Source organism: Mustela erminea, chromosome 9 (genome assembly GCF_009829155.1).
Source record: "Mustela erminea isolate mMusErm1 chromosome 9, mMusErm1.Pri, whole genome shotgun sequence".
Lineage (NCBI taxonomy): Eukaryota > Metazoa > Chordata > Mammalia > Carnivora > Mustelidae > Mustela > Mustela erminea.
In genome coordinates this window covers 108,757,081-108,783,570 of record NC_045622.1, presented here as the reverse complement: position 1 = coordinate 108,783,570, position 26,490 = coordinate 108,757,081, and the positions used below count along the sequence as shown (strand labels likewise).

General features: G+C 51.1%; 1 protein-coding gene and 2 long non-coding RNA genes across 6 annotated transcripts in view; 2 read left to right on the top strand and 1 right to left on the bottom strand.

Moving 5' to 3' along the window:
- The window catches only part of KDM2A (lysine demethylase 2A), a 113,721-nt gene extending 108,537 nt beyond the window's left edge, over positions 1 to 5,184 (bottom strand). The window contains exons 1-3 of one of the 4 annotated variants that reach the window (XM_032357602.1): positions 4,109 to 4,988; positions 3,271 to 3,339; positions 2,788 to 2,910 (exon numbers count right to left, since the gene is read on the bottom strand). In XM_032357602.1, coding sequence (XP_032213493.1) covers positions 2,788 to 2,829 — 42 coding nt within the window. In that variant the 5' untranslated portion in view covers positions 2,830 to 2,910; positions 3,271 to 3,339; positions 4,109 to 4,988. Of the gene's footprint in view, positions 1 to 2,787; positions 2,911 to 3,270; positions 3,340 to 3,418; positions 4,069 to 4,108; positions 4,989 to 5,016 lie in introns of those variants that run through there. The other 3 variants (XM_032357604.1, XM_032357601.1, XM_032357603.1) reach the window with 3 other exon arrangements.
- Positions 5,185 to 5,773: 589 nt separating this feature from the next.
- LOC116598577 lies at positions 5,774 to 7,106 on the top strand. Its single transcript, XR_004289107.1, has 3 exons — positions 5,774 to 6,325; positions 6,628 to 6,726; positions 6,804 to 7,106. It is a non-coding gene; the product is annotated as an uncharacterized LOC116598577 (long non-coding RNA).
- A 9,634-nt stretch (positions 7,107 to 16,740) lies between these two features.
- Positions 16,741 to 26,176, top strand: LOC116598579. The gene is made up of 3 exons (XR_004289110.1): positions 16,741 to 16,822; positions 17,547 to 17,611; positions 25,919 to 26,176. It is a non-coding gene; the product is annotated as an uncharacterized LOC116598579 (long non-coding RNA).
- The last annotated feature ends 314 nt before the right edge of the window (positions 26,177 to 26,490 follow it).

The following is a 26,490-nucleotide window of genomic DNA, read 5'->3' as shown; positions in this document are numbered from 1 at the left end:
GTAATACTGATACTGTCTCTCGAGAGGCTATTTTAGAGGCGTATCATAAGGAATGACCATTTAGGTTTTGTCCCTTAAAACAACATGGAAGTAACATTTAGTAACACTAAAATCAATGTACCAAGTAACCCATTTCAATTCGACAAATATATACTGCATGAGGCCACACACAATTTTAGTCACTAAGCTAAGTAAACCTGTCATTTGTCTCTCTTTCAAACTTTATGTTTTATGGCCAATACCTGCAAAACAAAGTAAGTTCTATACTTTGACCTACTTTAAAGACAGACACAGTGTTTAAAAAAAACTACTATAAAAATTAGCCATTATAGTAGTCTTAAAATTCCTCAAATGAGATCTAACTTAACCAATGTAACATGAGGACTCACCACAGAGACAAACATTAAAAGTCTAATAGGCAAACTTTTCACTCGAATAAACTGCCATTATGCTCTCAAATCAAAAAAGTTACGTTACAGGGGCACCTGGGTGGTTCAGTGGATTAGGCCTCTGCCTTCAGCTCAGGTCATGGTCTCGGGGTCCTGGGATGGAGCCCCACATCGGGCTCTCTGCTCAGCGGGGAGGGGAGCCTACATCCCCCTCTCCCTCTGCCTGCCTCTCTGCCTACTTGTGATCTGTCAAATAAATGAATGAAATCTTAAAAAAAAAAAAAAGTTATGTTACAGAAGTAATTTACACTTCAGATGTAATTTTGTCATGTAATCTTAGAAAAACAGACATGAGTCACCCTAAACTTCAGAATTATTACCCAAAATTCCAAGATTCCCCCAAATATCTGATGCCCTCTCATACAACACATGAACCAAAAACAAAATATGCTAGATATGGAAAGGGTTAATGTGTGCAACAGGTAGCAATCACTTTACAATTAAAAAAAAAATCTTACCAGGACAAAAGTCACAGATTCCCTGGATTTCTACCACTACCTTCCTATTTTGTTAAAAAATGTGGGTGGCTCAGTGGTTTAGGCCTCTGCCTTCGGCTCAGGTCATGATCTCAGGGTCCTGGGATCGAGCCCCGCATCGGGCTCTCTGCTCAGCGGGGAGCCTGCTTCCCCCTCTCTCTCTGCCTGCCTCTCTGCCTACTTGTGATTTCTGTCTATCAAATAAATAAATAAAAATCTTAAAAAAAAAAAAAAGAAAATGTGAACTTTTTCTGGCTGAATAAAAGGCTCTTCCTTTGAAAGTCTGGATCCCAAGATCCAAGATCCTTCAAGTATTTACATAACAGCTCAACAATTCTGCAAGTCTGACATGATAAAAATGATTCCCCATATAGCTGGGAATAACCACCTGGGAAGAGAACTCTGCAGCATCCTCTTTCTTCTCCTATGGTCCCAAAGAAAAGTTTAAGGAATGTCAAAACAAGCACCCAAAATTTCACTACTGACATACGTAGTTTATTTCTGAAAGTTAAAGAATAAGAGTTTATTTCTAAAAGTTAAAGAACTGGGACACCTGGGTGGCTCAGTGAGTTAAGGCGCTGCCTTCAGCTCAGGTCATCCGAGTCCCACATCAGGCTCCTTGCTCAGCAGGGAGCTTGCCTCTCTCCCCGCCTCTGCCTGCCTCTCTGCCTGCTTGTGTGCTTTCTCTCCCTCTCTTTCTAACAAATAAATAAATAAATAAATAAATAAATAAATAAAATCTTTAAATAAATAAATAAAAGTTAAAGAACTATATTCTCAATGCATGCTTTAGGAGACGAGGCAAATCTCTGGAATAAGGCTTGCCAGAACATACATTCCTGCTGGATATACTTGAACTCCACACCTTTCTAACAGTCACGTTTAAACAAAGTAGCCTTTTCTCAAAAAGAGTGGAGATCATCAGAAAATGATTACAGAATCAGTCTGTTTTCCTCCAAACTCAGTCTAAAATGCAGAGCCAAAGAAAACCACCATAAATTCCTTTAGTAATCTTTTAGGTCTCTCAGTTCACCAAATTTCACATAATACAGACAATTCTTTGGCTTTCCCATACCTTACTCTAAAGATACAAATGCAAATTTCTGAAATGAATATATGGTGAAAATATTAATAAAGTTCTCTTTGACTAGGGGATACAAAAACCAAATTTTTAAACTCCAATAGGGAAACACTGAGAGGAAAGTAGGGCTTAAAGAAGCAAATATTCATATGCACATACAAGCAAATTCCCTCCAAACCATTACTAAGTAAAAATTTCTTTCAACATGATGTACCTTCATACTTCCTTCCCAAAATACAAAATATAGAACTTCTGGTATTCTACCCTTTCTCAATCAATCTCCATCAACCCTCTAAACCTATCAGTGTTACTTGTGTTAAAAATAAAAATAAAATCCATAGTTCTACCCCCCAGCTCAAAGCCACAATCCTGACATACCATAATCTATAAAAATGATACAGAACTATCCTTTCTCAGTTTTGTCCCTAAAATTTACATTCTAATCTAACTTAGATTACAGTGTCAGTATTGCAAAATTAGTAATCCCTGTCACAATGTAATCCACAAAATCCTTTGATTTACAACAGTTTCTATAGAAGTTAAGGCTACATACAAGTCCGTTTCCAAACAGGATGAATATTAAGGCTCTAACTACTTGGCCTAAAAACCAAATGAGATATTAATATACCATCTCTCCTCTGGTATACAGAAAAGCCACCTGGAAAGTTTTAATCACAGTAGGTTCACAAATGGAGACAAAACAGTTATTGTACTTCAAAATTGAAAAAAAAAAAAAGAGAGAGAGAGAGAGAGAAAGAGAGAGAGAGAATAAAATACTAACCAGTCTCTGGCTGTAACGAATCCTTTCTTCTTCGGGTTCCATCTCTCACTCTTCTGTTGAAATTACTGTGAAGAAACCACTCCAGGGCTGCCTTCCTCTTCCTTGGGAACCAGGTTTACAACACTAAAGAATAAGGATAGAAGCAAAGATGAGAACTCATCCCCAAACTCAAGCTTTCTTTTCACAGGAGGGGGATTTAAGATGTGTGTAAGTTAAAGGCTCTCTGACAAATCTGGTTCCTCCTCGTCAGTTCGGGACCCCTCTGCTCTGGGGCAAGTGTTCCCCTGCCACGACCAACATTAATCACATTACAACTGTCTGAGGCCTAGGCAAAAGGAGATGATGTTGGTTTCAGTTCCTTGTGGATGGGCCACACACCACTGTTTCTTCCCCACAGGATTACAATAAGCCAGCCTCCCCTTGATGGCAGCAGTGGCAAAAAAAGAAAAGGGGGGGGGGGACTTTTATCTGTAGAGAACTGACCAGGTGAAGCGGGCACTGAACAAATCCAGATCCCAGCCAAATTAGCTCTCTCTCACGGGTAATTAGAAACTAAAAGGAAAAAGGGCAGACTATGATTTAAAAAAAAAAAAATCAGGATAAAGAAAGATTCCAAAACAATTTCCCATACCCCTCTAGGAAAGCCTCACACAATCGTCGCCTTCCTTCCTAGAGTCCCTGGATCTTTTCATTCCCAAACCAACACTCCACCCCAACACAAGATGTGTGTAACTCTGAAACAAATTCAAGAGAGTTGCAAATCAGGGACAAAAATCACATTAGATCTTTTTGAATAAAGTAATAAAGTGACCGAATCCATCTACAGAAATAAGTAAAATACAGCTTTCCAAAAATTTCGGCCGAACTGCGCGAGGGTCGAGCGGTAATACCAAGAAAGGTTTTTTCTTTTTTTCTAAATATTCTCAAGGATAATGGCTTCCATAGGGAATGCAGATATTTTTTTTTTTCTTTTTGCAACTACATTACAGCCACGTTAATAGCATCCTTTCAAAACTGCTACGAGACCAAAGGACCCAATGACACAGTTTGCAAGAGCAGTTCGTGGCAGAGCCCTCCTAGAGGAAGCCCTTGTCCCAAGTCGGGAGGAAAAGAAACCGTGTTTGCACCCCTGGGCGAGGACCGCCGGGGACTGAAAGCAGCCAGGGCCGGAGGAAAAATGGCAAATCTCGCTGGGCTCCCCGAAGGTAAGGCGCTTCAATCGTTCACCCATCGGAAAAAGAAATAGAAACTTTACATTAAGACTTCAGATAACACGGTGAACCAAACTTCCAGGGGGAAGGCCTAGGAGGGGGAATCTCACCGGGGATTTTGCTCGTGAGTTCTTGTCCAAGTGAGAAGTAAAAGATTCCAAAAACTGAGAGGAAAAATTAAATCCCAAACGTCGTCTTCGTTTTTTTTTCCGTGGATCAACCCAGTATCCAGAGAGGGTCAGAGCGACCCGGAAAAAGAGGAAACAGTTGCTGAATCAAACCTCCTCTTCAAGCTTCGGAGACCGGGAGTCGGAGGCGTCAGGAGAGGGGAGCGCGACCCCTCGGCGCCGAGCCCGGGGCGCCCCCGCCTCCCCCGGGCCAGCGGTCAGCAGCCCGAGCCCGAACCCCGGGCCAGCCCCGGCCGCGGGGAGCGCCCTCTTCGCTGTGCCCTCGGCGAGCAGCCGCCCGGCCGCCTCCGGATCCCAGGAGCGGCGGCCGATCAGCTGAGACCGGCCGGCCCGAGGCTCCCCGCGCCGCCCCGGCCCCCCGGAACGCGGGCCCCGGCCCCGGGGGGCGGAGAGGGCGGGAGCGGCGCGGCGCGCCGGGCTGGGGGCCCGGACTCCCCTCGCGTCTCCCCCTCAGCCCGGGCTCCGCGCTGCGGGACGAGCCCCCGGCTACTCCCCAGTCGCAGAGGAGGGATTCCGGGGGATGGGCCCCCTGGCGTTGCCCCTCCTCCCGGAGCGCCCCCTGCCCAGGATAGACGGAGCGGCGACAGGCCCAGCCGCTGGGAAGGTGCTCTGCGAGCCGCAGCCGCCGCCGCCGCCGCCGCTGCCGCCGGGGAGGGGTGTTGTTTCCCTCACACAGGAGGAGCCGCTGAAGCAGCCGCCGCCATTTTGAACCCGTCAGACTCTCACATACACACAGCTCTCCGCGGCGCACTGCGCAGGCGCCGCCCCCCCACCCCTCCTCCGGCTCGCCTCCACCCCCACCCCCCTTCAAGCCTCCCTTCGTTTCTTACCGCTCTCCCGGGCGCACGTGAACGCGCACGCGTCACTCCCCTCTAACGCGGACACTCCGCGGCGCGCGCACGCGCGGATGCGTCGGCCTCGAATCGCCCGCGCCCGGCGACGCCGACGCGGCTCCCCGCCCCCCTTCGCGTCAGCCTGCCCGCCCTCCCGCCGGCCCACCGCCCCCGCTCCCCCCAGGGCCTTCTTCCTGGGCTCGGGCCCGACCCGCTGCTCGCGCCTGCGCGCAGACCAGGATCCTCCTCCGCGCGCCCTCCCCTCCCACACGCCCTCGCTCGAACACACACACACTTCGCCTCTGTGACCCCGCCCCTCGCCGGCCAGCTGCGGCGGCGGCCCTCCCCCACCTCTCCCGGGAGGGTGGTGACCCCCCCGACCCCCCACAAAGCACAACAACCCCCCCAAGCAGAAGGGAGAAGCGCCCCGTTCCCCTTCAACCGCCCTTTGCCCCAGTCGGCCCGTCACAGTCACACAACCTGAAGGCCGGATGGCCTGGGCCAGAGCGGCCGTTGCCCGCCTGAAAGCCGGGTCTCCCGGGGTCAGGCTGCTGGGCCGGGCCGGTCCGAGCTCGGCCCCGTGTTCGGGCCTGCCCAGGGCGAGGGGACGCCCCTTCCCCCTGGTTGCCCTCCCCTCGCCCTCCGGCCGCTGGGCCGAGGGCGGCCTGCCCGCCATCCCCGGGCAGGCCCCAGCGCCCCCCGCCGCGGGGCCCGTTCGCCCACGGCTCGGGGGGCTCCTCGGTGCAGCGGCTCGGCCCCGCCTCACCCACTCCTCCACGCTCCGAAGGGGCAGGAAACGGGAGTAGCATGTCTGTCCTGGGCTCGGCTCCCCCGGGGGAGCTCCGGGCGCTTGACAAGGGCGTCCACAGGTACCAGGCGCGGGAGTGGTCTCCGCGACGGCCCGGGGGCGGCGGCGGCCGGCGCGCCCACTGCGGGCCCGAGGCGCCCGGGGAGGTGGCCCCGCAAGCCCCCGCTCCTCGGCCACGCTCAGGTTTCCGCAGCGCCGGTGCCCCCGGCGCCCCGGGTGGGACGTGACCCCGCCCCCGGCGAGTCGGGGCGCCCCACACGGAGGGGTGCGCGGATCGCCCCCAGTCCCTGGGCCGACCCCGCCGCCCCGGGCCGCGGCGGGCGCGGGAGGCCCGGCTGGGAAGATGTCTCCTCTCGGTGCGCGCAGCTTCGCGCGAGGGTCAGCGACGGGGCAGCGGCCGCCCGAGCCGCGCCTGCCCTGCCCACGAACGGGCTCCCGCGGCTCGACAGCTGCCCGACGGGCTAGCAGGCTGGGGACGTCGACGGAGCTCGGCCAGAGGTATCTGAGCAACGCCATGCGAGCAGCCCAACCGCGATCAGGGCATTTCCCCAGCCAATCTCGTGCTTTGGGGCCCGTTTAAATTATAAATCCCATAAAGGACCGTGGCTTGGGCGTTACGCATCCGGGTCGCCACTCTCGGCTTCGCTAAGGTCTCGCTGAGAGGTGTCACCCAGATCTTTTTCTCCCTGCCTTGGGTTCCTACTCTTTAACCTCTGATCCTGGGAGCCAGGAATGCAGGAGAGGGGAAAGATTATGGAGTGAATCATGTAACTTCTTTAAACGACCTTCCGCTCTTTCAGGAAGACCGATGGAGAAAGACAATTGAAATAAAGATCGCTTCTGTTTCTATCACAACTCTGGATTTGAACTCGAGGGTAAAGGCACTACGTACCCCCGAGGTAATAGTATTTATTGCCACAGGGTGTTTTTCTACATGCACATGTTGGGAGTTTTAAAAATGTTCTCTGTTTCACAGCATCCTTGGGAGTCAAGCTAATGCGCCTGGTAGTATTGTACTCATTTTAAAGATAGACAACCGAAGTACAGAAAGGTTAAACAGCTTGCCTAATTACTGGAACAGAGAGGAGTCCCGCGGTCTTCGAGAGCCGACCGCAACATCTCCCAACAACAAAACCAGGTTCGTTAGTGCACTTGTGGTGATGAGCCCCGTGCGATATGTGGAACCCCACAATCCCTGTGCTCTACTCCTGAAACTAATCTACACCGTATGTTAACTAGAATTAAAATTAAAAAATTTGAGGAAAAAATGATTTGTTGATAGGGTCTTACTTCTTGCGTTCCAGTCACTGGGAAATGGTCTTTATTCTCATACCATTTTTGTTCAGACTTCATGGATTTTCAGGGGCACTGTTGTGAAGAAGTCTTCACCAAAACCTTCTCAGGTCTAAAGCCTTTTTAAGTCTTCGGACTACAGTAAAATATATTTTAAAAGCAGCAGAGGCAACTGGATGTCTGCGGGTATAGAAAAAGGCAGCAGCTTGTTTTAAGAAGATAAAGACTTTCGCCATTGTCAGATTAAGCAAGTGTTAGGCCTCATTGCTATTTGCAAAATAAATGGCTTTATTTACTTCCCACCTGTCCTTATAACCCACGCTTGGGGGCAAAGAGAAGGAGAAGGGGTTCTCGAAGTAGCTCAACTTGGTCCTGCCCTTTTCCTTAAGGTCACGAGCCTCTCAAGTCGTTAACCTTCAACACTGAGTGTGAGTTCCTCACCTTCAGAAAATGCCTCCTATAGATTTAACCCAGGTAGGTATGCTGGGAGGAAATCTAAGAAGGTTCTAAGGGCAGTTGACAAGAGAGGAAAATGGAGCTCAGAGACATTAGGGATGAGGAGGAAAGAAAGGCTAGGAGCTAGAAAGGGAAAGAGAACACAACTTGGAACAGAACTGCAAGTAAAGGTTTGTCGGAATGCAACCAGCTCTTTTCCAGGCTTTCGACTGGATGGATGATATGATTTAAAAAGATATACACGATGGGCTTGCGCCTGGGTGGCTCAGTTGGTTAAGCAACTGCCTTTGGCTCCGGTCATGATCCCAGAGTCCGCATAGATCTCCCAGCTCCACGGGGAGTCTGCTTCTTCCACCGACCTTCTCCCCTCTCGTGCTCTCTATCTCTCTCAAGTAAATTAATAAAATCTTTAAAAAAATGATATACATACACAATGGGTTTTCCACAGGCAATCTTTGTTAGTATTTGAAAGCAGATGTGCGGGGTAAGTTAAGAGATAGTCAGGTAGCAATGATGCCCCCAAAATCACAATTGGCAAGTGTGTGTTTTGAAGCTCACTGCTTTGCCCTAAAAGAGACATTTTCAAGAATAAAGCTTGGGGGTGCCTGGGTGGCTCAGTTGGTTAAGCAGCTGCCTTTGGCTCCCATCATGATCCTAAAGTCCTGGGAAGGAGTCCCACATCGGGTTCCCCGCTCCATGGGGAGTCTGCTGCTCCCACGACCTTCTCCCCTCTTGTGCTCTCTGTCACTGTCTCTCTGTCAAATAAATAAAATCTTTAAAAAAAAAAAAAAAAAGAATAAAGCTTGGGTGATTCCCCAAGAAGGGCACGAGTACCATGAAACTATATGGCTTCAACTGTGACTGCAGGGAGAGGCAGAGTGGTGGATGGGAAGAAGAAAAGAAAGGTGCCTTCTAGAAACACCGAGGAGAGGATCCCTGGCTGGAATATGCTGGCACCTAATAAGATATTAATAAATTTCTGCCTTCTTGAGCAAAGCTGACACCCAACAAACGGTAAGAGTCAAAGTCCAGATCACCTGCTTCTTTTGGGAGACTTCAGTGGGTAGAAGGAGAACTGTATAGTCTCTTCAACCAAATCAAACTATTTCTAATTTCTCTGCACCCCTTAAAAGTTAAGGAGGAAGTAGGGATGTCCCAAACAGTGGAAGTCTAAACCAAAATAGAGAAGTTTGTTTTGAAGATGCCCCTGGGGTAGCATAACCAGTGGTTAAAAAGCTTTGACGTCAGAGACTAAATTACCAGCTCTTTGATCCTAATGAACTCCTCAAAGCCTCCATTTTTCATCTATGAAGTGGGAAAATGCCTAACGCTCAAATGAGTAATGTTTTAAAGCTCAATGTCTAGCACATAATAGTCTCCAATTATGAGCATTTACTATGTTTCTGACTTCCAGTTTTACTATGTTTCTGACTTCTAGTTTCAAGGAAAGTTTTGAGTAAAGATGCTTCAATGTTTAGGTAAATTGACATGGAGTGCAAGTAGTCACTTAGAGCTTCTCTTTCCCTTTCTAGCTCCTAGCCTTTCTTTCCTCCCCACCCCTGATGTCTCCGATCTCCATTTTCCTCTCTTCCTGGATTCTGTCTGTGTCTCCGTCATCATCACGTCGCTCCTGAGGTCTCTTTTACGCATCCATTCGGAGCCCTCAAGCACATACTCTGTACTTCCGCTAATCATTTCCTGAACATCTCCCTCTACCTCCTTCCACTAGACTGTAAGTTCTTCCAAGACAGGAGTCAGGCCACATTCGAATCCATCAAAAACCTTCCAAAATCAATATCACATACTTAACGGTGTCAACCTTAGGAAAGGTTAAGAAGAAAAAAATGTGCTGGGTGATTGTGGGTTTTCAGGGATTAGAAAGCTTTCTTTTGAGGATGGAAGTAAAATCTGAAGTGATCAGGAGGAAAAAATGGAAGCCAGAAAAGCCCTGAGGATTGTCGTAGTATTGAACGTGACTAGCACATGAGATTCTTCTAAGTTTCGTGGAGCGCTGTTGATCCATTCTGCAGGACTATGGGACCACACCTCTCCCTGGCCCAATGCCTCCTTGCTGCCATTTTTTTCTGGGCGTATAGTCTGCCTTTGTGCGGACCTGCCTCTCCTGACGTGAGGGGCTGACTTCTGCTGCGAGGGCAGCTCCAGCAGCATCTGGGAACTGCCTGCTCTTTTTAGCCGCCTTGCTTTCCCCCTTGGGGCGAGACCACCATCACTTCCACTTCTAAAAGGGAGGACTCCCTGCGTTTTCCAGGGGTGGGTCTTCAAAGATGCCAAGCCCTGTGCCTCACCACGCTTGGGCTTCGTTGGGGAATCTTTTTGTCACCCTGGGGTTTCCAGGTCTGTTTGCAACCTTATGCTTGTTCACTGGCTAAGCTGATGAGAGCTTATAGTGTTGCAGCGGCATCCCCAAGGGGCTAGTTACCTAAACACTTGGGCCTGTTCCTGGATCTGCCTAGTGGGTCTGATCTTTGCCCATCTTCTATAAGAACATCCCCTACCTTTTATCAGCTTTGGCTAAGTCTAGTCCTTCTTTGGCCCCTTTAGGAGAGGTTCTTACCAGTTCTTACCAGTATGTTATTATCCAGGCCCTTAACCTATCAGGAACCCCGTTCTCTCTTTAATAAAACAGAGATAACAACTCCTGCCCTGTTTCCTGCTGGGATTATTGTGGAATCAAACAGAAAAATGCGCACAAACACCCTATGGGCGCTAGAAGACAACACGTTTAGATGGGATTGCTGGTTCTCCTATTTTTTCTCATTTCTCTTTTTTCCTACATGAAGAATTTGTTTTGCTACTGAGTACCCTTGTGGTCAACACTAAATGGAGTGCTAAGATGGAGACAGGAGATCTGAAAAATTAGAAAGCTTGGCTTTTACCCTTGGACACTCCACATCATGGAGGACATACTGGGAAGACTTGACTTGCTTAGAGAAAAATCATCATTACAGTCAATCACCAGATGATCGTGTAGACAGCAGGAATTGGAGAGAGAATTCCACTTGGATGTGGACCCCAGGGGAGAGGAAAAGTTGCACATTTTTGTTCATGTTCATTGGTATATCCCCAGTGCCTCAAACAGTGCCAGGCTTGGCTGGCACTAATCTGTCCCTGTTTATTGACTCCATGAATAATGTAGCATACTGGTGCTTTTGAGACACGGGAGGGCTTTGAACCTCTGCACAAGTAGGCTTGGTTTGGACAGAGAGGCACATAGGTTCAGGAAGCAATGGGTTGATGGAACAGCACTTGTTGGAGGTGAACTGTTCTTACAGTTGTCCCTTCAGCCGGAATAGAGCTGATGGAACCCAAAACCCCTACCGGGAGGTAAGGATGCAGATCTTAGGGCAAGTGCTTTGCTCTCTTTACTCCAGGTTCTCTTGTGATCTAGTCCTTCAGTTTCACTGATCTCTACCGCCTCCGGTTTCTGGGTGCTGTCTTCAGAGTCCACATCAGAAGCACAGCTTTCAATGTGATATTATGAGCTTAATATGGCCAGTCAACTTTTTCCCCCCCGAATGCCTCTAATTACCTTGTTCGTAATATTGGACGTGTGTAATTTTCAAATGACGATCTTCTTTTTTCCCCCCAAATGCTTGCTAAATATTCAAACTCTGAAATGTATTCACTTGTTTTTTTCTTTCTGGCTAGATCTATTTTCACAATCCCCGGGGGAACCACAAGAAAATATTGACTGCATTTAAGGTAAGATTTTCATGTTGTATTTTTTGCAGTTATACTTGATTTGCCACCCAGCTTAGGGTTCATGTTTTGATTTTGTCACAATTACTAGTTCTGCTTCTACAGTTGATCTAGTTATTGTCTCGTTGGTGAGTTGCGTGTCCTTAGTAAACTTTCTATCTCTATATAATTTATTGGTTTGAGGAAAGTGGGAGACACTATATGTCTATGCCTTAGTCTTTATTATTGAAACTGATTACAAGATTTACCAATATCCAAGCTTTTAATAAACATGTTTATAATGGTGAAGGCTTATGTTTTGCATAAAGGTTAGTATTTTCCATAGCCCCAGTACTCATTTACTATTTCCTTTTTCCTTTTTAAAGATTTTTCATTTATTGGGGCACCTGGGTGCCTCAGTGGGTTAAAGCCTCTGCCTTGGGGCTCGAGTCCCACATCAGGCTCTCTGCTCAGCGGAGAGCCTGCTTCTCCCTCTCTCTCTCTGCCTGCCTGTCTGCCTAATTATGATCTCTGTCTGTCAAATAAATAAATAAAATCTTTTAAAAAAGGATTTTTCATTTATTTATTTGAGAGAGAGAGAGCACGCTCCAGAGAGAAAGTAGGGGGGAGGAGTTGTGGGAGAGAGAGAAGCAGACTCCCTGCTGAGCAGGAAGCCCAAGGCTGAGCTCAATCAGGTTCCTGATCATGACCTGAGCCAAAGGCAGTTGCTTAACCGACTGAGCCACCCAGGGGCCCCCATTTACTATTTCCTATATTTCATGCATTTTTGTAGTCAACCAATTCAGAAAAGTGGGCAAATCGAATTCTCAAGTCCAGCTTGCTGGGAGATATATATAGAATCTGCAATGTCTTCTTTTTTCTAAATCTACATTATTCCTCTTGAAGGGACCATATTTCTTCCTCTCTATATGCCTTTTAAGTTGCTCTTGAATACACAGGCATGTAATTTGGCTGCTATCGATAGAGCAATGCCCCTCATTTCCAATACCGTCTCCTCATTCTCAAGGGCACTTCTGATGAACCCCGCTGCCCACTGTCTCACATTTGATTGGATCTCCGTATGACCATTAGGGTCAGCAACCAAAAAATATGGGCCAGTTTTTAACTCCCTGTTGGGTCCTCGAGATTTTAAAGTCTAAAACTTGGCCCTTGCCCTCAAGGAGCTTCCTGTTTAAAGAGAAAAGGGGGTGGTGGCGCCTGGATGGCTCAATGAGTTAAAGCCTCTGCCTTCAGCTAAGGTCATGATCCCAGGACTCTGGGATGGAGCCCTGCATCATCACATCATCGGGCGCTCTGCTCAGTAGGGAGCCTGCTTCCCTTCCTCTCTCTCTGCCTGCCTCTCTGCCTACTTGTGATCTCTGTCTTTCAAATAAATAAATCTTTTTTTTTTTAAGATTTTATTTATTTATTTGTGTGACAGAGAGATCACAAATAAGCAGAGAGGCAGGCAGAGAGAGAGGAAGGGAAGCAGGCTCCCCGCCGAGCAGAAAACCTGATGCGGGGCTCAATCCCAGGACCCCGGGATCAGGACCCAAGCCGAAGGCAGAGGCCTCAACCCACTGAGCCACCCAGGCGCCCCAATAAATCTTTTTTTTAAAAAAAGAGAGAGAAAGGGGGAAGAAATGAACTACGTCAAAACTGCCAGCAGCAGGGCAGGGCTGGGCGAGAGAAAAGTGGGGAGTATTTCTAGACACTTCCGGAGCTGCAGCCGTATTCTTGTCTCTTTCCTAGGACTTGCTGGTGCATTTACTTGGTGCTGCACTAACTTCTCCCTTATAGTCTGTTAGAGCCTCATCTCTGAGGGGACATTAGCATTGAATCACAAAATCTTAGAGCTGGCATGGAGCTTCGAGGTCATCTAATCCCACCCACTCATTTTAAAAACTGGCAGTCTGAGACCCCAAGATGTTTAACAGCTTGGCCAAGGTCATGCAGCTAGTTTAGTAATGAAATTGGAACTATAAACCATGTCTTCTGATAGTTGCTTTTTCTGCTGCTACTCAAATAGATGGCAGTTTTAATCATCGGACCCAACATCATTCATTCATTCGTTCCTCCCCCAGAGAGAGCGCCAGACTATGCAGGACACTGTGCTTGGCACTGGGGTTAATTGCAACGTGGTGTGCATGAGACCCACACTGTGTGGGGGCCAGGGCCTGGGGGGGTCCAGTGACCATGTAAATTAGCCTCCAAACTGAGACCCTTTGAAACAGTGAAAGTGGACACCAGGGTGGCTCAATCAGTTAAGTGTTTGCCTTTGGCTCAGGTCATGATTCCGGGGTCTTGGGGTAGAGTCCCACATCCGACTCCTTGTTCAGTGGGGAGCCTGCTTCTCCCTCTACCCCTTTCCCCCACCCCCACTTGTGACCTCTCTCTCTCTCTCTTTCTCTCTCTCGGATAAATAAATAAAACCTTAAAAAAAAAAAAAAGAAACAGCAAAATGGTCTAATAATAGTGGTATGTACATCAGGTATAAACTAGGACGAGTGCCATCATGGACATCGGGTCTCTGCAGGATATATGCAGTCTGTATAGGATACCGTGAGGGCACAAAGGTGGGAGGGGTCAATTCTACTGTGGGGGGAGGGGTGCTCAGTCCCGGAAGGCTTCTTGGAGGAGGTGATGCTTGCAAGTTACTGGGGCTATGATATTAACCAAGAAAACAATGGGGGGAAAGCATTTCCTACCTCTGGCATGCCCTGGACACAGCAGGCCAGCCAGCAAAAGGAAGAATTCCTATCCTGAGGACCTCTCCCACCATATTCAGCCAGCAGATGGGGGCACAGTGACACCCAGTCTCCCTTGGATCCCAGCAGGTATTTGGTCATCCCAACAGCAAATATTTACTGAGGATCCACTAGGTAGCAGGCAGTCCCTGGGAATACTGCAGACATGATAGGCAGGGTCTGGTGTGTGGTCTGGCAGGGACCCTGGAGATGCGCAGATTGTATTCCCAGTCCAGCTGCATCATGCAGTGAACACGTCACATCGCTCAAGCCACGGAGTTCTTGGGGGTTCTGTTCTGTTTCCTCATCTGCAAAACGGGGAAGAGTCTGTCCTCATAAGGTGGCTGTCACAGGATCTAAACGGGTTAACAGTCCCGTGGAACATAGGAAGTGCTCTACGAGTTTGTGAAACAAAACCAAGCTCACAGTTGGTCGGGAGAACCACAGCAAATTAATTACTGGCAAAATTGTATAAATAGGAAGAAAAAGAAGGAAATAGGAAGGCTTCTCTGAGGTAGTGACATTGGAGTTGAGATCGTATAACGGAAAAGGAACGTTCTGGGGAAAGGGAACTGCTTGAGCAGGAGCAGGAGTCCGTGTACTGAGAAAGCCACGGACCAGAGGGGCCGAGGTGGAGACTGGTGCGAGATGGCGTCAGAGTGGCCAGGCTGGGCCATATGGAGCTTGCCACAGGCTGGGAGTATACTCTTAGGGCCGGGGCAGCCCACGGTGGTTGTAGACGCAAGGGGATGACAAGGTCAAGTTTATGTTTCAGAAAGAACTCTCATGCAAAAGCAGAGTGCTGGAGAGGAAATTCAGGTGTTCCGTGGATCGCTTTGAGAGAATTGGAGGGCATGGCCTCAGCAGTAGATCTGGTATGGAGAGGCGAGAGGGGAGGTAGAGGACAACCTCCACAGGGTCTGGTCACACACGGGACTGTGTGGGAAGTGAGGCAGAGGGAGGGGCCGCCGACCCCCTCCCCAAGGAGGGAATCCAGGAGAAGCAGGGGCGGGGCCAAGAGGATGGGATGAGACTGGGGCTCCGCTGGGGGGCTGGAATGGAGAACGGTCTGCACCCAGACCCTGGGAGGCACGAGATAGCCCGCTGAAAGTGCAGGAGACCAGAACTGCAAACGGTACCCAGCCCTTTGAAGATGCTCGGTTACTGCTTCCAGAGTGAATCAATGTAGGAAGTGGCGAGCAAAGGAAGAGGAGCCCTTGAAAACAGCGGAGAAGGAAAGACCAGAGAGGTAGGACCCAAAGAAGGAAAGCAGCATGGAGGAGAGTGTCAAGCAGGAGGGAGGGGGGAGGGCTCCTACGCAGCTGGAAGCCCACCCCAGGGTGGGGAACCCTTATGACATCACCTTTGACACCAGTGTCCGCGCAGATGGGGGTGGGAGGGGTGGGGTCCGAACCCGACAAGCCGAGATCGAATGGGAAGAAAAGATGTCAAGTGTCTCTCCTTCCCTCATAGAACTCTGCTCTGGAGACAAGAGCAGAGGGAAGACAGGATGGGGAGTGGGGGTTGGGATGGGAAGGAAACGAGCTTGTTTGGGGGATGGAGAAGACAGGGCGGTAGATTTTGGAGCTCCAGTCCCTTTCTGACAGAAGCCAAGTCTTACTGCTCTGAACTTCCTGGGAGGGAGAACGGGGCGGATTTGGGAAGCAAGGGGTGCTTGCGGGCGCCCTGCCTCCTGTGACCACTGGCCATGCCAGAGGTCAGTGAGGAAGGAGAGCTTGGAAGAGCCCAAAGCAGGCCACGATGGCTCCTGCAGACCAATAAACAAGTGTTTCTGCCTCCCTCCTCCTTCTCTCCCACCATTGCCCCCCGGACGTTCTGCAAGGCCTGGCCTTCAGCTTTCAGCTCGTCCTTCTCTCCAAGTTCTCATTTACTCTCCTAACATTGAATGTCATCTCAGTGGGGGCGACTCCCGCTGCTACTGCAGCCCTGACCTTCCCACACCATCTGGCCCGCAACCTCGCCATTGAGTTTCCCTGGACTCCCCTGTGAGGAACGGGGTCTCCTCATGCTCCTTCCCTCCAGACCGCCTCAGGCTATGCTCCCTCCTCCAGGGCCCCCCTCCAGGGTCCTCAGTCATGTGCCCCAGGCCTTCCCGGCTGTCCCATGTAGATTCCGACAGCGCTGGAAACCACCCACCCAGTTTGGCATTTACTGCACGATCTTTCGGATTTTGAAAATCTCCAGGGAGGGGCGCCTCATTGGCTCAGTGGGTTAAGCCCCAGCTTTTGGCTCAGGTCATGGTCTCAGGGTCCTGGGATGGAGCCCCGCACCCAGCCCCCTGCTCAGCAGGGAGCCTGCTTCCCCCCCCCCTCCACCTGCCTCTCTGCCTACCTTTGATCCCTCTCTGCCAAATAAATAAGCAAATAAAATCTTTTAAAAAAGAAAAAGAAAATCTCCAATGAGTGTGTCTCGTTCTCCCTCCTGGATAAGCCCCCTAAAGACTGGGGCTGTGTCCTGGTCTCCTCCAGTGCGTCTGGAATCAGCCCTCGAATACAGCCGTTTCCTCACTAATGCTCGTGGAGGTAATGAACGTGACAGGAGGCCACTGGGTAGGGGCCAAAGGCACAGGAACCAGCTAGAGGGCCTGTGAGGAAAGTTGTGGAACTTGTGAGGTAACTCTCAGAAGACGACATCACAGGCACCAGGTATTGGCCTCAGAGTGACAACGCAGACAGGACGAAGCGATGGAAGAGAACATTGAGTGACGTCGAAGGCCCAGCCAGCGGTGGAGGCGATGAGAGAGGAGGCCGCGCAAGGGGCCTGAGGAGAAGAGCGGCTGGTGAGTTTAGCCTGGGAACAGGCTGGTTGCCGGCAGCTGTGCAAGGCTCTAGGAAGGGCTGTAGCCTACACTCAAGGCAAGAGATAGGGCACTTGTGGCCACCAGCTGGGCGCCATGTCAGCAGTGGCTAGAAGCCGGGAATGGGGAGGGTTGATGGCCACAGACTAGACTGAGGTGGTGACGGAGGAATGGGAAGCGCGGAGAGCGGGCGAGAAAGGCCAGTGTCTGGCAGAGGGCATGGAACGAGGAGGGTGGCGGTGACTCACAGGCTGAGCTTCGCCCTGTGCGTGGGAGGAAAGCCTGAGGAGAGGCTGGTGAACGCTGCGCTTCTTGGGGGTCCTTACCCAACTCCATTCAAAAGGGTTGGAGAGGCCTCTCGGGTAGTCTTAAGGGAGAGGAGTGGCGTCTCCCTTCTATGGAAGCTGAAGGCGCCGGCCCTGCTCACCTCCTCTTGGGGGTGGGGGGCTTGTGACTTAGGTGTGACCCGGCAGACCCTCTCTTTCAGGATGTCCATCCTGAACCAGGTGAAGCTCCCTGGCTTCCCGCCAACCCAAATGTCGTCCTTCAGCCTGGGGCCAGTTCTGGGGCCGGCTCCCGCCGCCCCCCGCAGACATGCACACTTAGGTCAAATTCCTGGTCCGCTTTGGTTAGCCAGAGTCCCTTTCTGTTGCTTGCCACTAAGAACTCTGACTCAATCTGAGAGCTCAATCTCTGCCGACTAAAGGTTAAGGATGCTGCCGGATTCCGACGCAGATGTGGAGTCCAAGGAGGAATTCAGAAGAACCGCAGGTTGGTTCATGATTTTCGTTTCCTACGTGTCAGGGACTGTGTACCAGGGACGGGGGCGGGGGTGGGGGTGGAGGAAAGAGAAATGTGACAGGCTCTGGTCTTCACGTAAGCCGGTGAGTGTGTCTTCACTTGAGTTTACCCAGCAGCAAAACTCAGAACAAGGGTTCAAGTGCAAGTAGTCAATGAGGGAAGGGGTCCTAGGGAGCCCTGATGGGGAGGTGGGGGAGTTAGACAAGGAAGAGAAGAAGGCCCACAGAAGGTGCGTCATCAAACAGCTACCCCAGTGAGCCACGGGAGCTCAGCCTGGCTGGGGCCTCTGAGAGATGGTGCAGAAGAGGCCTCACAGTTTCATTGAGCCACCAACTGCCATCTGTCATTGGTGGACAGTGGCCTCCAGAGGCCACGAGCTCCCCAGCCCTTTCACCGAGTTAGCAGCTGAAGCAGCCCTCGGGCAGAGACATAGAATGGGGCTCCTGGGGAGCCATGGGCGGGCCAGGCCACCCCTTCCAGGGCTGTGCAATGCAGTGCGGGGAGGGCTCTCTGGGTTCTCTGAGAGAGCTGGGACACAGAGGTATGGTGGGCATCAGAGGAGAGCCGTCGGTTCCAGAGAGAAAATGTCCTTGGACCCAAGTGATTTCTTCACTGAGGCTCTCTAGGCCTGATGGGTTCTGAACATGAACTTGCCAATGTGGTAGAGGAAGGCCAGCTGGAAAGAGAACCTGCCGTGCCGAAGTCCCACCCCAGGAGGAGGCATCCTGATCAGAGGTAGCCTGCTTGGCTTAGAGGTGGGGGGAAGGAGGCCGGAGAGCGGAGGACCACCCCCCAATCCTCCTCGCCAGGCAGCAGCATCTCACCTGCCTCCCTGGCCTTCATTGGCGGCCAGAGGTGCCCTTTAAACTTTTATTGGGGTGCCTGGCTGGTTCTGCCGGTAGAGCATACGACTTTTGATCTCGGGGTTGTGAGTTCAAGCCCCACATTGAGTGTAGAGATTACTTATATAAATACACTGAACAAAAAAATACAGGTGAGGTTGTGTTCCTGCTCTACAAACACCCAGAAGGCTGCGTGTGTTCCGTGGCAAGTGTGAATGAGACTCTCGGAGGGCTGCAGGGGACTCTCCCAGCAAAGTGAACTGGATGGGCAGGCCTGGGTGAAGGGCAGGAACAGGGCGACGAAGAACTTTCCCTGGGCGTCACTAGCTGGGGGCATGGCAAGTTGGGAGAGGGGCAGGCGCTGTGGCAGGCCAGGCGATGAGACAGGTGCACCTGCCAAGCAGAGGGGCCCAAGGGAGCCACTGTGTCAGGTGCGGGGGAGCACTAGGTTTGCAAAGGGTGAGGAAGACATGGCCCTTTCTCTGGAGCAGAAGTGCAGGCCAGGGGAGGAGATGAGAAAGGCCACAATAAATGATGGAGGGAGGTGACCGCTGCTGGGGCAGGGCGTGGCAGCAGCCTGGGAGTGGAGGCGGATGCGGGAAGCAGAGTCCTATGGTCTGATCCTGCCGTGGGAAGGCAAGCCCTGCCCCACACCCGCCCTCCCACACACTCCTGCCGCCCGTCAGCCCTCCGATCCGCCCCACGCCCAAGCCCCAGGGCACCTGCCTCCCCCATGCCCGGCAGTCCTGCCTGCCCACCACTCCCGCCCCTTCCTCTCTCCTTGAAGGGTTCAGCAGCTTCTAGTTGTGCTGTGCTACAGCACTAGAATTATCAGCCAGAAAGGAACCCATGTCCATTGCCCTCTTTGACCTATGTTTGTGTCAGGATACTGAGTCTCGGGCAGCAGCGGCCCCCAAGTAGTCTCGGGGCCCAGATGGGGCTCGTAGTCCTGGGACAGACTGCGATCCTCTTGGACAAAGCCCTGAGCTGTCACAGCTTGGCTGTGCCGGGGGTTGACGCCGTGGCTCTTGGGGTCCTGAGTGATGTTCTAGATAAAGAGCTGCTCCTTACAGGGGCCCCTCTGGAGAGACTTCGGAGCACACAACTCATGCTTTATTTTGTCTCAAGAGTCCCCAAGGTGTGCGACAAGCGTGTTAAACTGAAACTCTGCTCACTTCTGAGAGAGTCCCGGCCGGAAGCTCCCTTCGCTTCCTCTGCCTTCCTTCTTTCCTTTCTTCTTTTTAAAGATTTTATCTTTAACGGTCTCTTTTTTAAAAAGATTTTATTTATTTATTTATTTATTTATTTATTTATTTATTTGACAGAGAGAGAGATCGCAAGCAGGCAGGGCAGCAGGCAGAGGGAGAGGGAGAAGCAGGCTCTCCCCTGTGCAGGGAGCCTGATGCGGGGCTCGATCCCAGGTCCCTGGGATTATGACCGGAGCCAAAAGCAGCCGCTTAACCGACTGAGCCACTCAGGCACCCCTTTAAAGATTTTGTTTTCAAACAATCTCTACACCCAGTGTGGGGCTCGAACTCAGGACCCTGAGATCAAGAGTCGAGGCTCCACCAACTGAGCCAGGAGGCACCCCTAAGGTGCCTTTTCTGTAGCCCCCTCAGCGGCTGTGCCCAGTGGGCCAGGGGCTGGCAGGGGCTGCTGCCGAGCGCAGACAGCAGAGCGCGGCCCCAGCGCGGGAAGGCCACTCCGTGTTCACAGGTGCAGTGACCCCCAGTCTCCCTTGGCTGCCAGCAGGCTCCCCCTGGAGCTCCGACGACAGGGGCGGACGCGGCCCTCTCCAGGGTGGGCGAGGAGGGAGCGCGGCAGGCAAGGCGGGCTAGCCCGAGGGAGTCCGGGCAGCTTTGTGGGACTGGGGCAGAGCGTCCTCTAGAGAGTGGATACATGGCTGTGGGGCCTGGGCCCCTTCCCAAAGGGAGATTTGTCCTGAGTCCTGCCCACAGCTCGGAGTGACGGTGATGTTCTAGGTGTCCAGCGGGTACTTGGTGGGAGCTGACGGAACAGCGTCAGGGGAAGGGGGCCAGGGTGACCTCCGAGCTGGAGGTGGGTCTTTGCTCCTTAGGGGAAGGTCTCAGTCCCGGCCCTGACCAGTTTTCAGCTGGGACATGCACCGAGGCATTCTCCATTCCGCCTGTGATTCTCTGCCTGCTCTACCCTCAGCCCAGAGGCAAAAATTCTCCAGGGTCCCCCTGCCTGGTTTAGCTCCAGATTCTTCCCCTACCTCCACCACGACCCTCTATTCCAGGGCCCCGCCCCACACGCAGGTGACCACAGACCACCACCCTGTGAGGCTGGGCCGGGTAGAACTTGGGCCAGAGGCTTCGAGAGGCTCGGGCCGGGTGAGTGAGGGGTTTAGGGGTCCCCCGCTGACTGTTCCCAGCTATGCCTCGTGCCCCAGCCTCCTTGGCCTCGGGACACAGGCCTTGTAATCTCCGCCCGCCCCGAAGGTTTTAATCCCTGCCATAATCCCTTCTGCTCACCGCCGAGCAGAGGGGCGGGAAGCTGGGCGGGTGAGCTTGGAGAGGGCCGGGTGGCTGTTCTGCCCACAGCCCAAAGACCTCAGGAGGCCCGTCTTGGACCATCCCAACCCGGGGTCCCTAAGGCAGGCGGTCAGCCCAGGGGCAAGGTCATATCCGGGGGCTCTGAACTGAGTTCTTCTGGGCCAGAGTACTTAGCTCTGGTTTGAAACGTGGTAACTGACTGCTGTGTCCTGGCTTCCCGGGACTCCGAGGGTCAGTGAATTTGGGCTTGGGCAGACGCGTCCCCAAGAGCGACAACGTGTGAGCGAGCCCATCAGGGGCTGTTTACACTTCTATTGTCAGAGGCCGGCGTCTGTTTGTTTAAACCCCAGGAGGTCTTCCCTGGCTCTTTTGGGTCTCAGCTTCGGCTCAGAACTCGAATTTCACAAGTCCGCACAAATTGCACTCAGTTATCCGTCTTGCCCAGAGGTGGGGCCTTCAGGCTTTGAGAGCCCACGTGCATTTAATGAACATTAAAGGCCCCCAAGGGAGGCCCCGGGGCACTTCGCTAAGCCTCGGGGACCTGCCCTCAGCCCTTTTGCCATCCAGACACCGGTAGAGGTACATGGTTTCAGCTTTGACAGTTGTCCTTAGAGGTTCTCAGCTGAAGGATCATGGGGTCCTTCCCCAGCATAGATAATAGGATGTCTGATCAAAACAAGATTTCTCCTCGAAAATCTAAGAAACTGTCACAGCCAGAGGAGTCTCAGGAGACGTGACCATCAAATGTAGTATCTCGTGTCCTGGAAGGGATTCCGGGACCAAAAAACATTAGGAAGAAAGTAAGGAACTCTATAGAACACCCCTAGTAATAGGCCAATACTGATACATTATTAACTAAAGTTTATGCCTTCTACAGAGTTCCTTACTTTCTTCGAGTGTTTTTGATGAGGACCTGCCAGGTAGTTTGTAGAATGTCCCTCAGCAGGGGTTTGTCTGAAGTTTTTCTCCTAATTAAATAGGGGCTCAGTCGGTGGAGCGGGTGACTCTTAATCTCAGGGTTGTGGGTTTGAGTCCCACATTGGGCATAGAGATTACTTAAAAATAAGATATTTTTAAAAAAATAAAATAAAAGGGGCACCTGGGTGGCTCATTTGGTTAAGCATCTGCCCTCTGCTCAGGTCATGATCCTGAGGTCCTGGGATCAAGCCCTACTTCAGGCTCCCTGCTCAGTGGGGAGCCTGCTCCCCTCTGCTCGTGCTCTCTTACTCTCTATCAAATGAATAAAATCTTTAGGGGCGCCTGGGTGGCTCAGTCGGTTAAGCACCTGCCTTCTGCTCAGGTCATGATCCCAGGGTCCTGGGATGGAGTCCTACATCCCACATCGGGCTCCTTGCTCAGTGGGGAGCCTGCTTCTCCCTCTGCCTCCCTCTCCTCCTGCTTATGCTCTCTCTCTCTCTCTGACAAATAAATAAGATCTTTAATTTAAAAAAAAAAACAAAATCTGAAAAATAAATAAATAAAAATAGGGTTTGGGAAGGATCACAATGGTAAAGTGTTTTGATTAATCTTGAATATAAAAATTAAATCTATTTCCAAAACTGTTCATTTTTTTTCTCCCCTCCCTCTGCCCCAGCCCTCTTTATTGCCTTCACCTTTTCTTTTTCTTCTGGGGTGCACCTGCTTTGCCTGGCCCAAACATTTCCTCTATCTCTCTGTTGGCTTGTAGAAGACTAGACCTGGCCATCAGAGCTACGGAGTTGAGGGGTGGGGTGCTCAGTGGCCTGGAGGTCTTGGGGGGGAACCGGAGGGTCTCTGGGGACAGGAGGGGGCCAGTGAGGTGTAGTGATTGAGACATGGATTTCTTGGGTTCAAATCTTATTTTCTGCATCTCTGTTAAGAGCACCCACCTTGTTAGGGCTGTTGGGATTATTAATTAAGCTGTAGAGAATAGACCCACCAAAGGGGTGTGCTTGAAGTGAGTCCTAAAAAGTCCTGTCTGACTGGGGTGGTGGGAGGTGAGGAGCAACGGTCCCCTCTGTCTCTTCCCCTGCCCCAAAGGCTCTTCAGCAGCCCCTGCAAGGTCTGCAGCAGAAGTACCATCACTAATGACCAAGTGGTTTCCCTGAACACCAGCTAGGCTCTCATTCCCCAGGCAGTCACTAGGTGCTGTGTTAAGTCCTCCGGTGCAGGACCTCTTGGCAACCCTCTAGGCAGCGAGCGAGGGAGGTCCTACCACTGCTTTACAGAAGAGGAAGCCGAGGCCCCACCCACTGATTACTGATCTTAACCTGATAAAAAAAATAAATGTATCTAAAACCAAAAATGGCAGGGAGCAAGTTAGAGTTTTTCCTTCTCTAAAACCTTTCTTCTTTAGTTTACCGATTCCTGGGCTCCCTTTACCAAGTCACAACAGATGCCATACTGGCACTTTGATAGAGTTTCCTGTAGACAACAGAGTAGGGTTTAGGGGGCAAGAAGACCTTGAACCCTGTCCTTCCCGGCCAGCCCTGTGTGATCTTGGGTGGGTCCCCTAACCTTTCTCCTTACCTGAGCATGGGGGTGTGGGGTGCATGGAGGAGGCGGGGGGCCACTGAGTAGTTGCACTACTGATAGCAGGGCTCCTACTTAAATAGAACATGTTTTTTGTTTTGTTTCATTTGGTGCCCAACCCCCAGGTGTGAACCAGCACTTGTTTTTAAGTAAGTGTTCTTATTTTCATTTCTTATGAAATAAGTTTTCCAAAGTAAAACTAGGAACAATGCAAAAAAATGTGCAGCAGCAGTTAGGCTTTTAAAAACTTATTAGAGGGGCACCTGGGTGGCTCAGTGGGTTAAAGCCTCTGCCTTCGGCTCAGGTCATGATCTCAGGGTCCTGGGATCGAGCCCCACATCGGGCTCTCCACTCAGCAGGGAGCCTCCTTCCCCCTTCCTCTCTGCCTGCCTCTCTGCCTACTTGTGATCTCTGTCTGTCAAATAAATAAAATCTTTAAAAAAATAAAAAAAATTATTAGAATATTCACTAGAGGAAATAACATGCAGCCACTAAAAATGATATTTACCTAAACGTATCATGATACACTGGATTGGATCTTGGAACAGAGAAGAGACGTTTGTGAAAAAGCGAGTGAGACCCGAGTAAGGTCCAGAGTGAACTGTGTTAATGTTAATTTCTTAGTTTTGATAAATGAGTGTTAACATTAGGGGAAGCCAGGTGAAGAGTTTATGGGGAATTGATATACTATTTTTGTAATTCCTGTTTAAATCTGAGATTATTCCAAAAATAATTTTTAATGATATTCACAAGCGGTTTGGAATATAAGAATGCTTAGACTAAAAATTGGGTTTTGTTTTTGTTTTAGGCTAAAATTTTGAAAAAAAAAAAAAGCAGAATTCAAAATTGGTCAATGGTGTGATTACAACTATGCAAAAGCATTTTCATAGAAAAAAAGAGGAAAAGAAGCTATGCAAATTATCAACAGCTGTTTTTGGTTGATCATGATACAGAGTAATTTGAATCCTGTTTTCCAATTTTCCCTTGATACACGATCTCAACCAGTCAGAGCTCTTCAGAGGCTTTGGACTTTGGAAGGGGCTGGTTAATTTCTGCAGAAAAGGCCTATGGAAAGGCTGTCTGATCACTCTCGATCAGTGTGAAAGCAGGGGAACAGCTCCCCATGGCCCAGATGACAGCCACTGAGCACTTTTCCTGGGCAGGCCACCCCACCCAGTGCCTGGACCATGCACAGATACAGCCCTAGTTCAAACCCTAGACCTGTCACTCGTTGGCTTGTACAAGTTGGATAAGTTTCCTAAGCTCTCTGCCCCTCAGTTTTCCCATCTGTAAGATGGAGCTGCTGACAACTGGACCTACCTTGTATGGTGGTTATGAAGACTGAATGAGTCTGGAAGGTAGAAAAAAAAATATATTGCCCATGTCACAAAGATGAATTTAAACGTTCCTCTTTGTCTCCTCGTCCAGATTAAAAGTCTTAAGTGTGGGAGAGACAGCAAGAGGAAATCGATATTGGTGATGTCCTAGCGGCACATTAAGGACAGAGTGAGGGTCCAGTGGGTGGCCCAGCTTCCACAGAGGAAGGCGTGCTGCCTCCCAGTAAGGCTGCACAGAGAATCAAGAAGACAGTGGTCCAGGGACTGGTCTGGGAGGTGCATGACCCAAAGAAGGGTCCAGTGCATGATTGAATAGACAAGCAAAATAAATGAAATAACTAGAAGGAACAGAAAAGCTAGTTAGGAGAGACCAGGAGGCAGGAGGAGGGAGTGGGGGCAGTGAGACCAGAAAAAGAAGCTCTTCATGCCCTGTCCCGCAGGTCGCAGGTCGCCACTGGGACCATGAGGCATTTAGATCTGCCCCTCCACCCTGTGGTCAGGGGGGGTCTCCGGCCTGGGGTAGGGGAAGGGATAAAGGTGGAGTGAGTGGGAAGTCGCACGCCATGAATCTAGGCACCCAACCAGCGACAACAGCGTAAAGCACTCTTTTTCATTTCGGGGGAAGCGAAAAGAGTTGGAGAGCCCGGGGTGTCTGAAGCTGGAGGGAATGGGCAGCGGGGAGCCCTGTGGGATGTCTCCCCTACTGTGGAGGCAGCCCTTGGTCACACGATTAAGCCTTCAGCTGGAGATGCTCACCTTTCTCAGCACCCTCCTGCCCCCATCACAGAGTCTGGGTCTCCGTATGGCCTAGTTCTCCAGCAGGAAGGACCCCAGGGTCCTCCAGATGCTCCCAGTCTTCTCTTCCCTTCTCCCGCCAGCCCCTCAGAATAGTTCTGGCCACGTGGGGGCATGCTCCAGGTGCCTGCCCACAGTGTCTTACTTTCCGGGTGTGCTCCCTTGGGGTTTCCCGGATGTCCTAAAGTATTTGGGTAATCTACAACCATGTTCTGAATTCGGGGGTGGAGTCAAGGGAGAGGAAGTCAGGTGCTGAGACACCGTCTGCCTCCCCAGGTGTCGCCCGAGGACATGAAGCGAGTCTGGGTCCCGTGGCCCCGTGAAAAGTGCTTGCAGCGAGCCGCCTCCTTTGATCTCGGTCCAGCCCCCGCACTTCCCTGTGATCCTGCCAGGCGTACACGCTGCGCTGGGATTCTAGTCCCAGAGTCTGACGATACAACCCCAGCACAACCTTCATTCTAAGTCCGCCCAGACTTGCCGAATGGTCAAGCCCTTGGCCACTCTGAGCCTGCTTTTTCTTCAATAAAATCTTGGGATGGGCACGGCTGGTGGGTGGCGGCTCGTGGGCATGGTGTGGTGGCCCACAGTGCCCCAGGTGGGGGCGATGGGACAGGTGTCCTCTCCTGGCCTGCCCGCCGGCCTCCCCTGGGGAGTTTCCTCTCCTTGGACCCTGCTGCCCTCTGCTGGTGGAGGTCCAGCCACCTGGCCGTGCCCAGTGGAGGTCAGGAGCCTGGGCTGGGAGTCCCAGCTTGCTTCCAAGACCCCAGCTTTTGGTCCCACTCTTTAGCTTTCTGAAGCGCTTTCCTCATCTCTGAAGTGAGGATATGACGAGGACTGAATGAGGGACG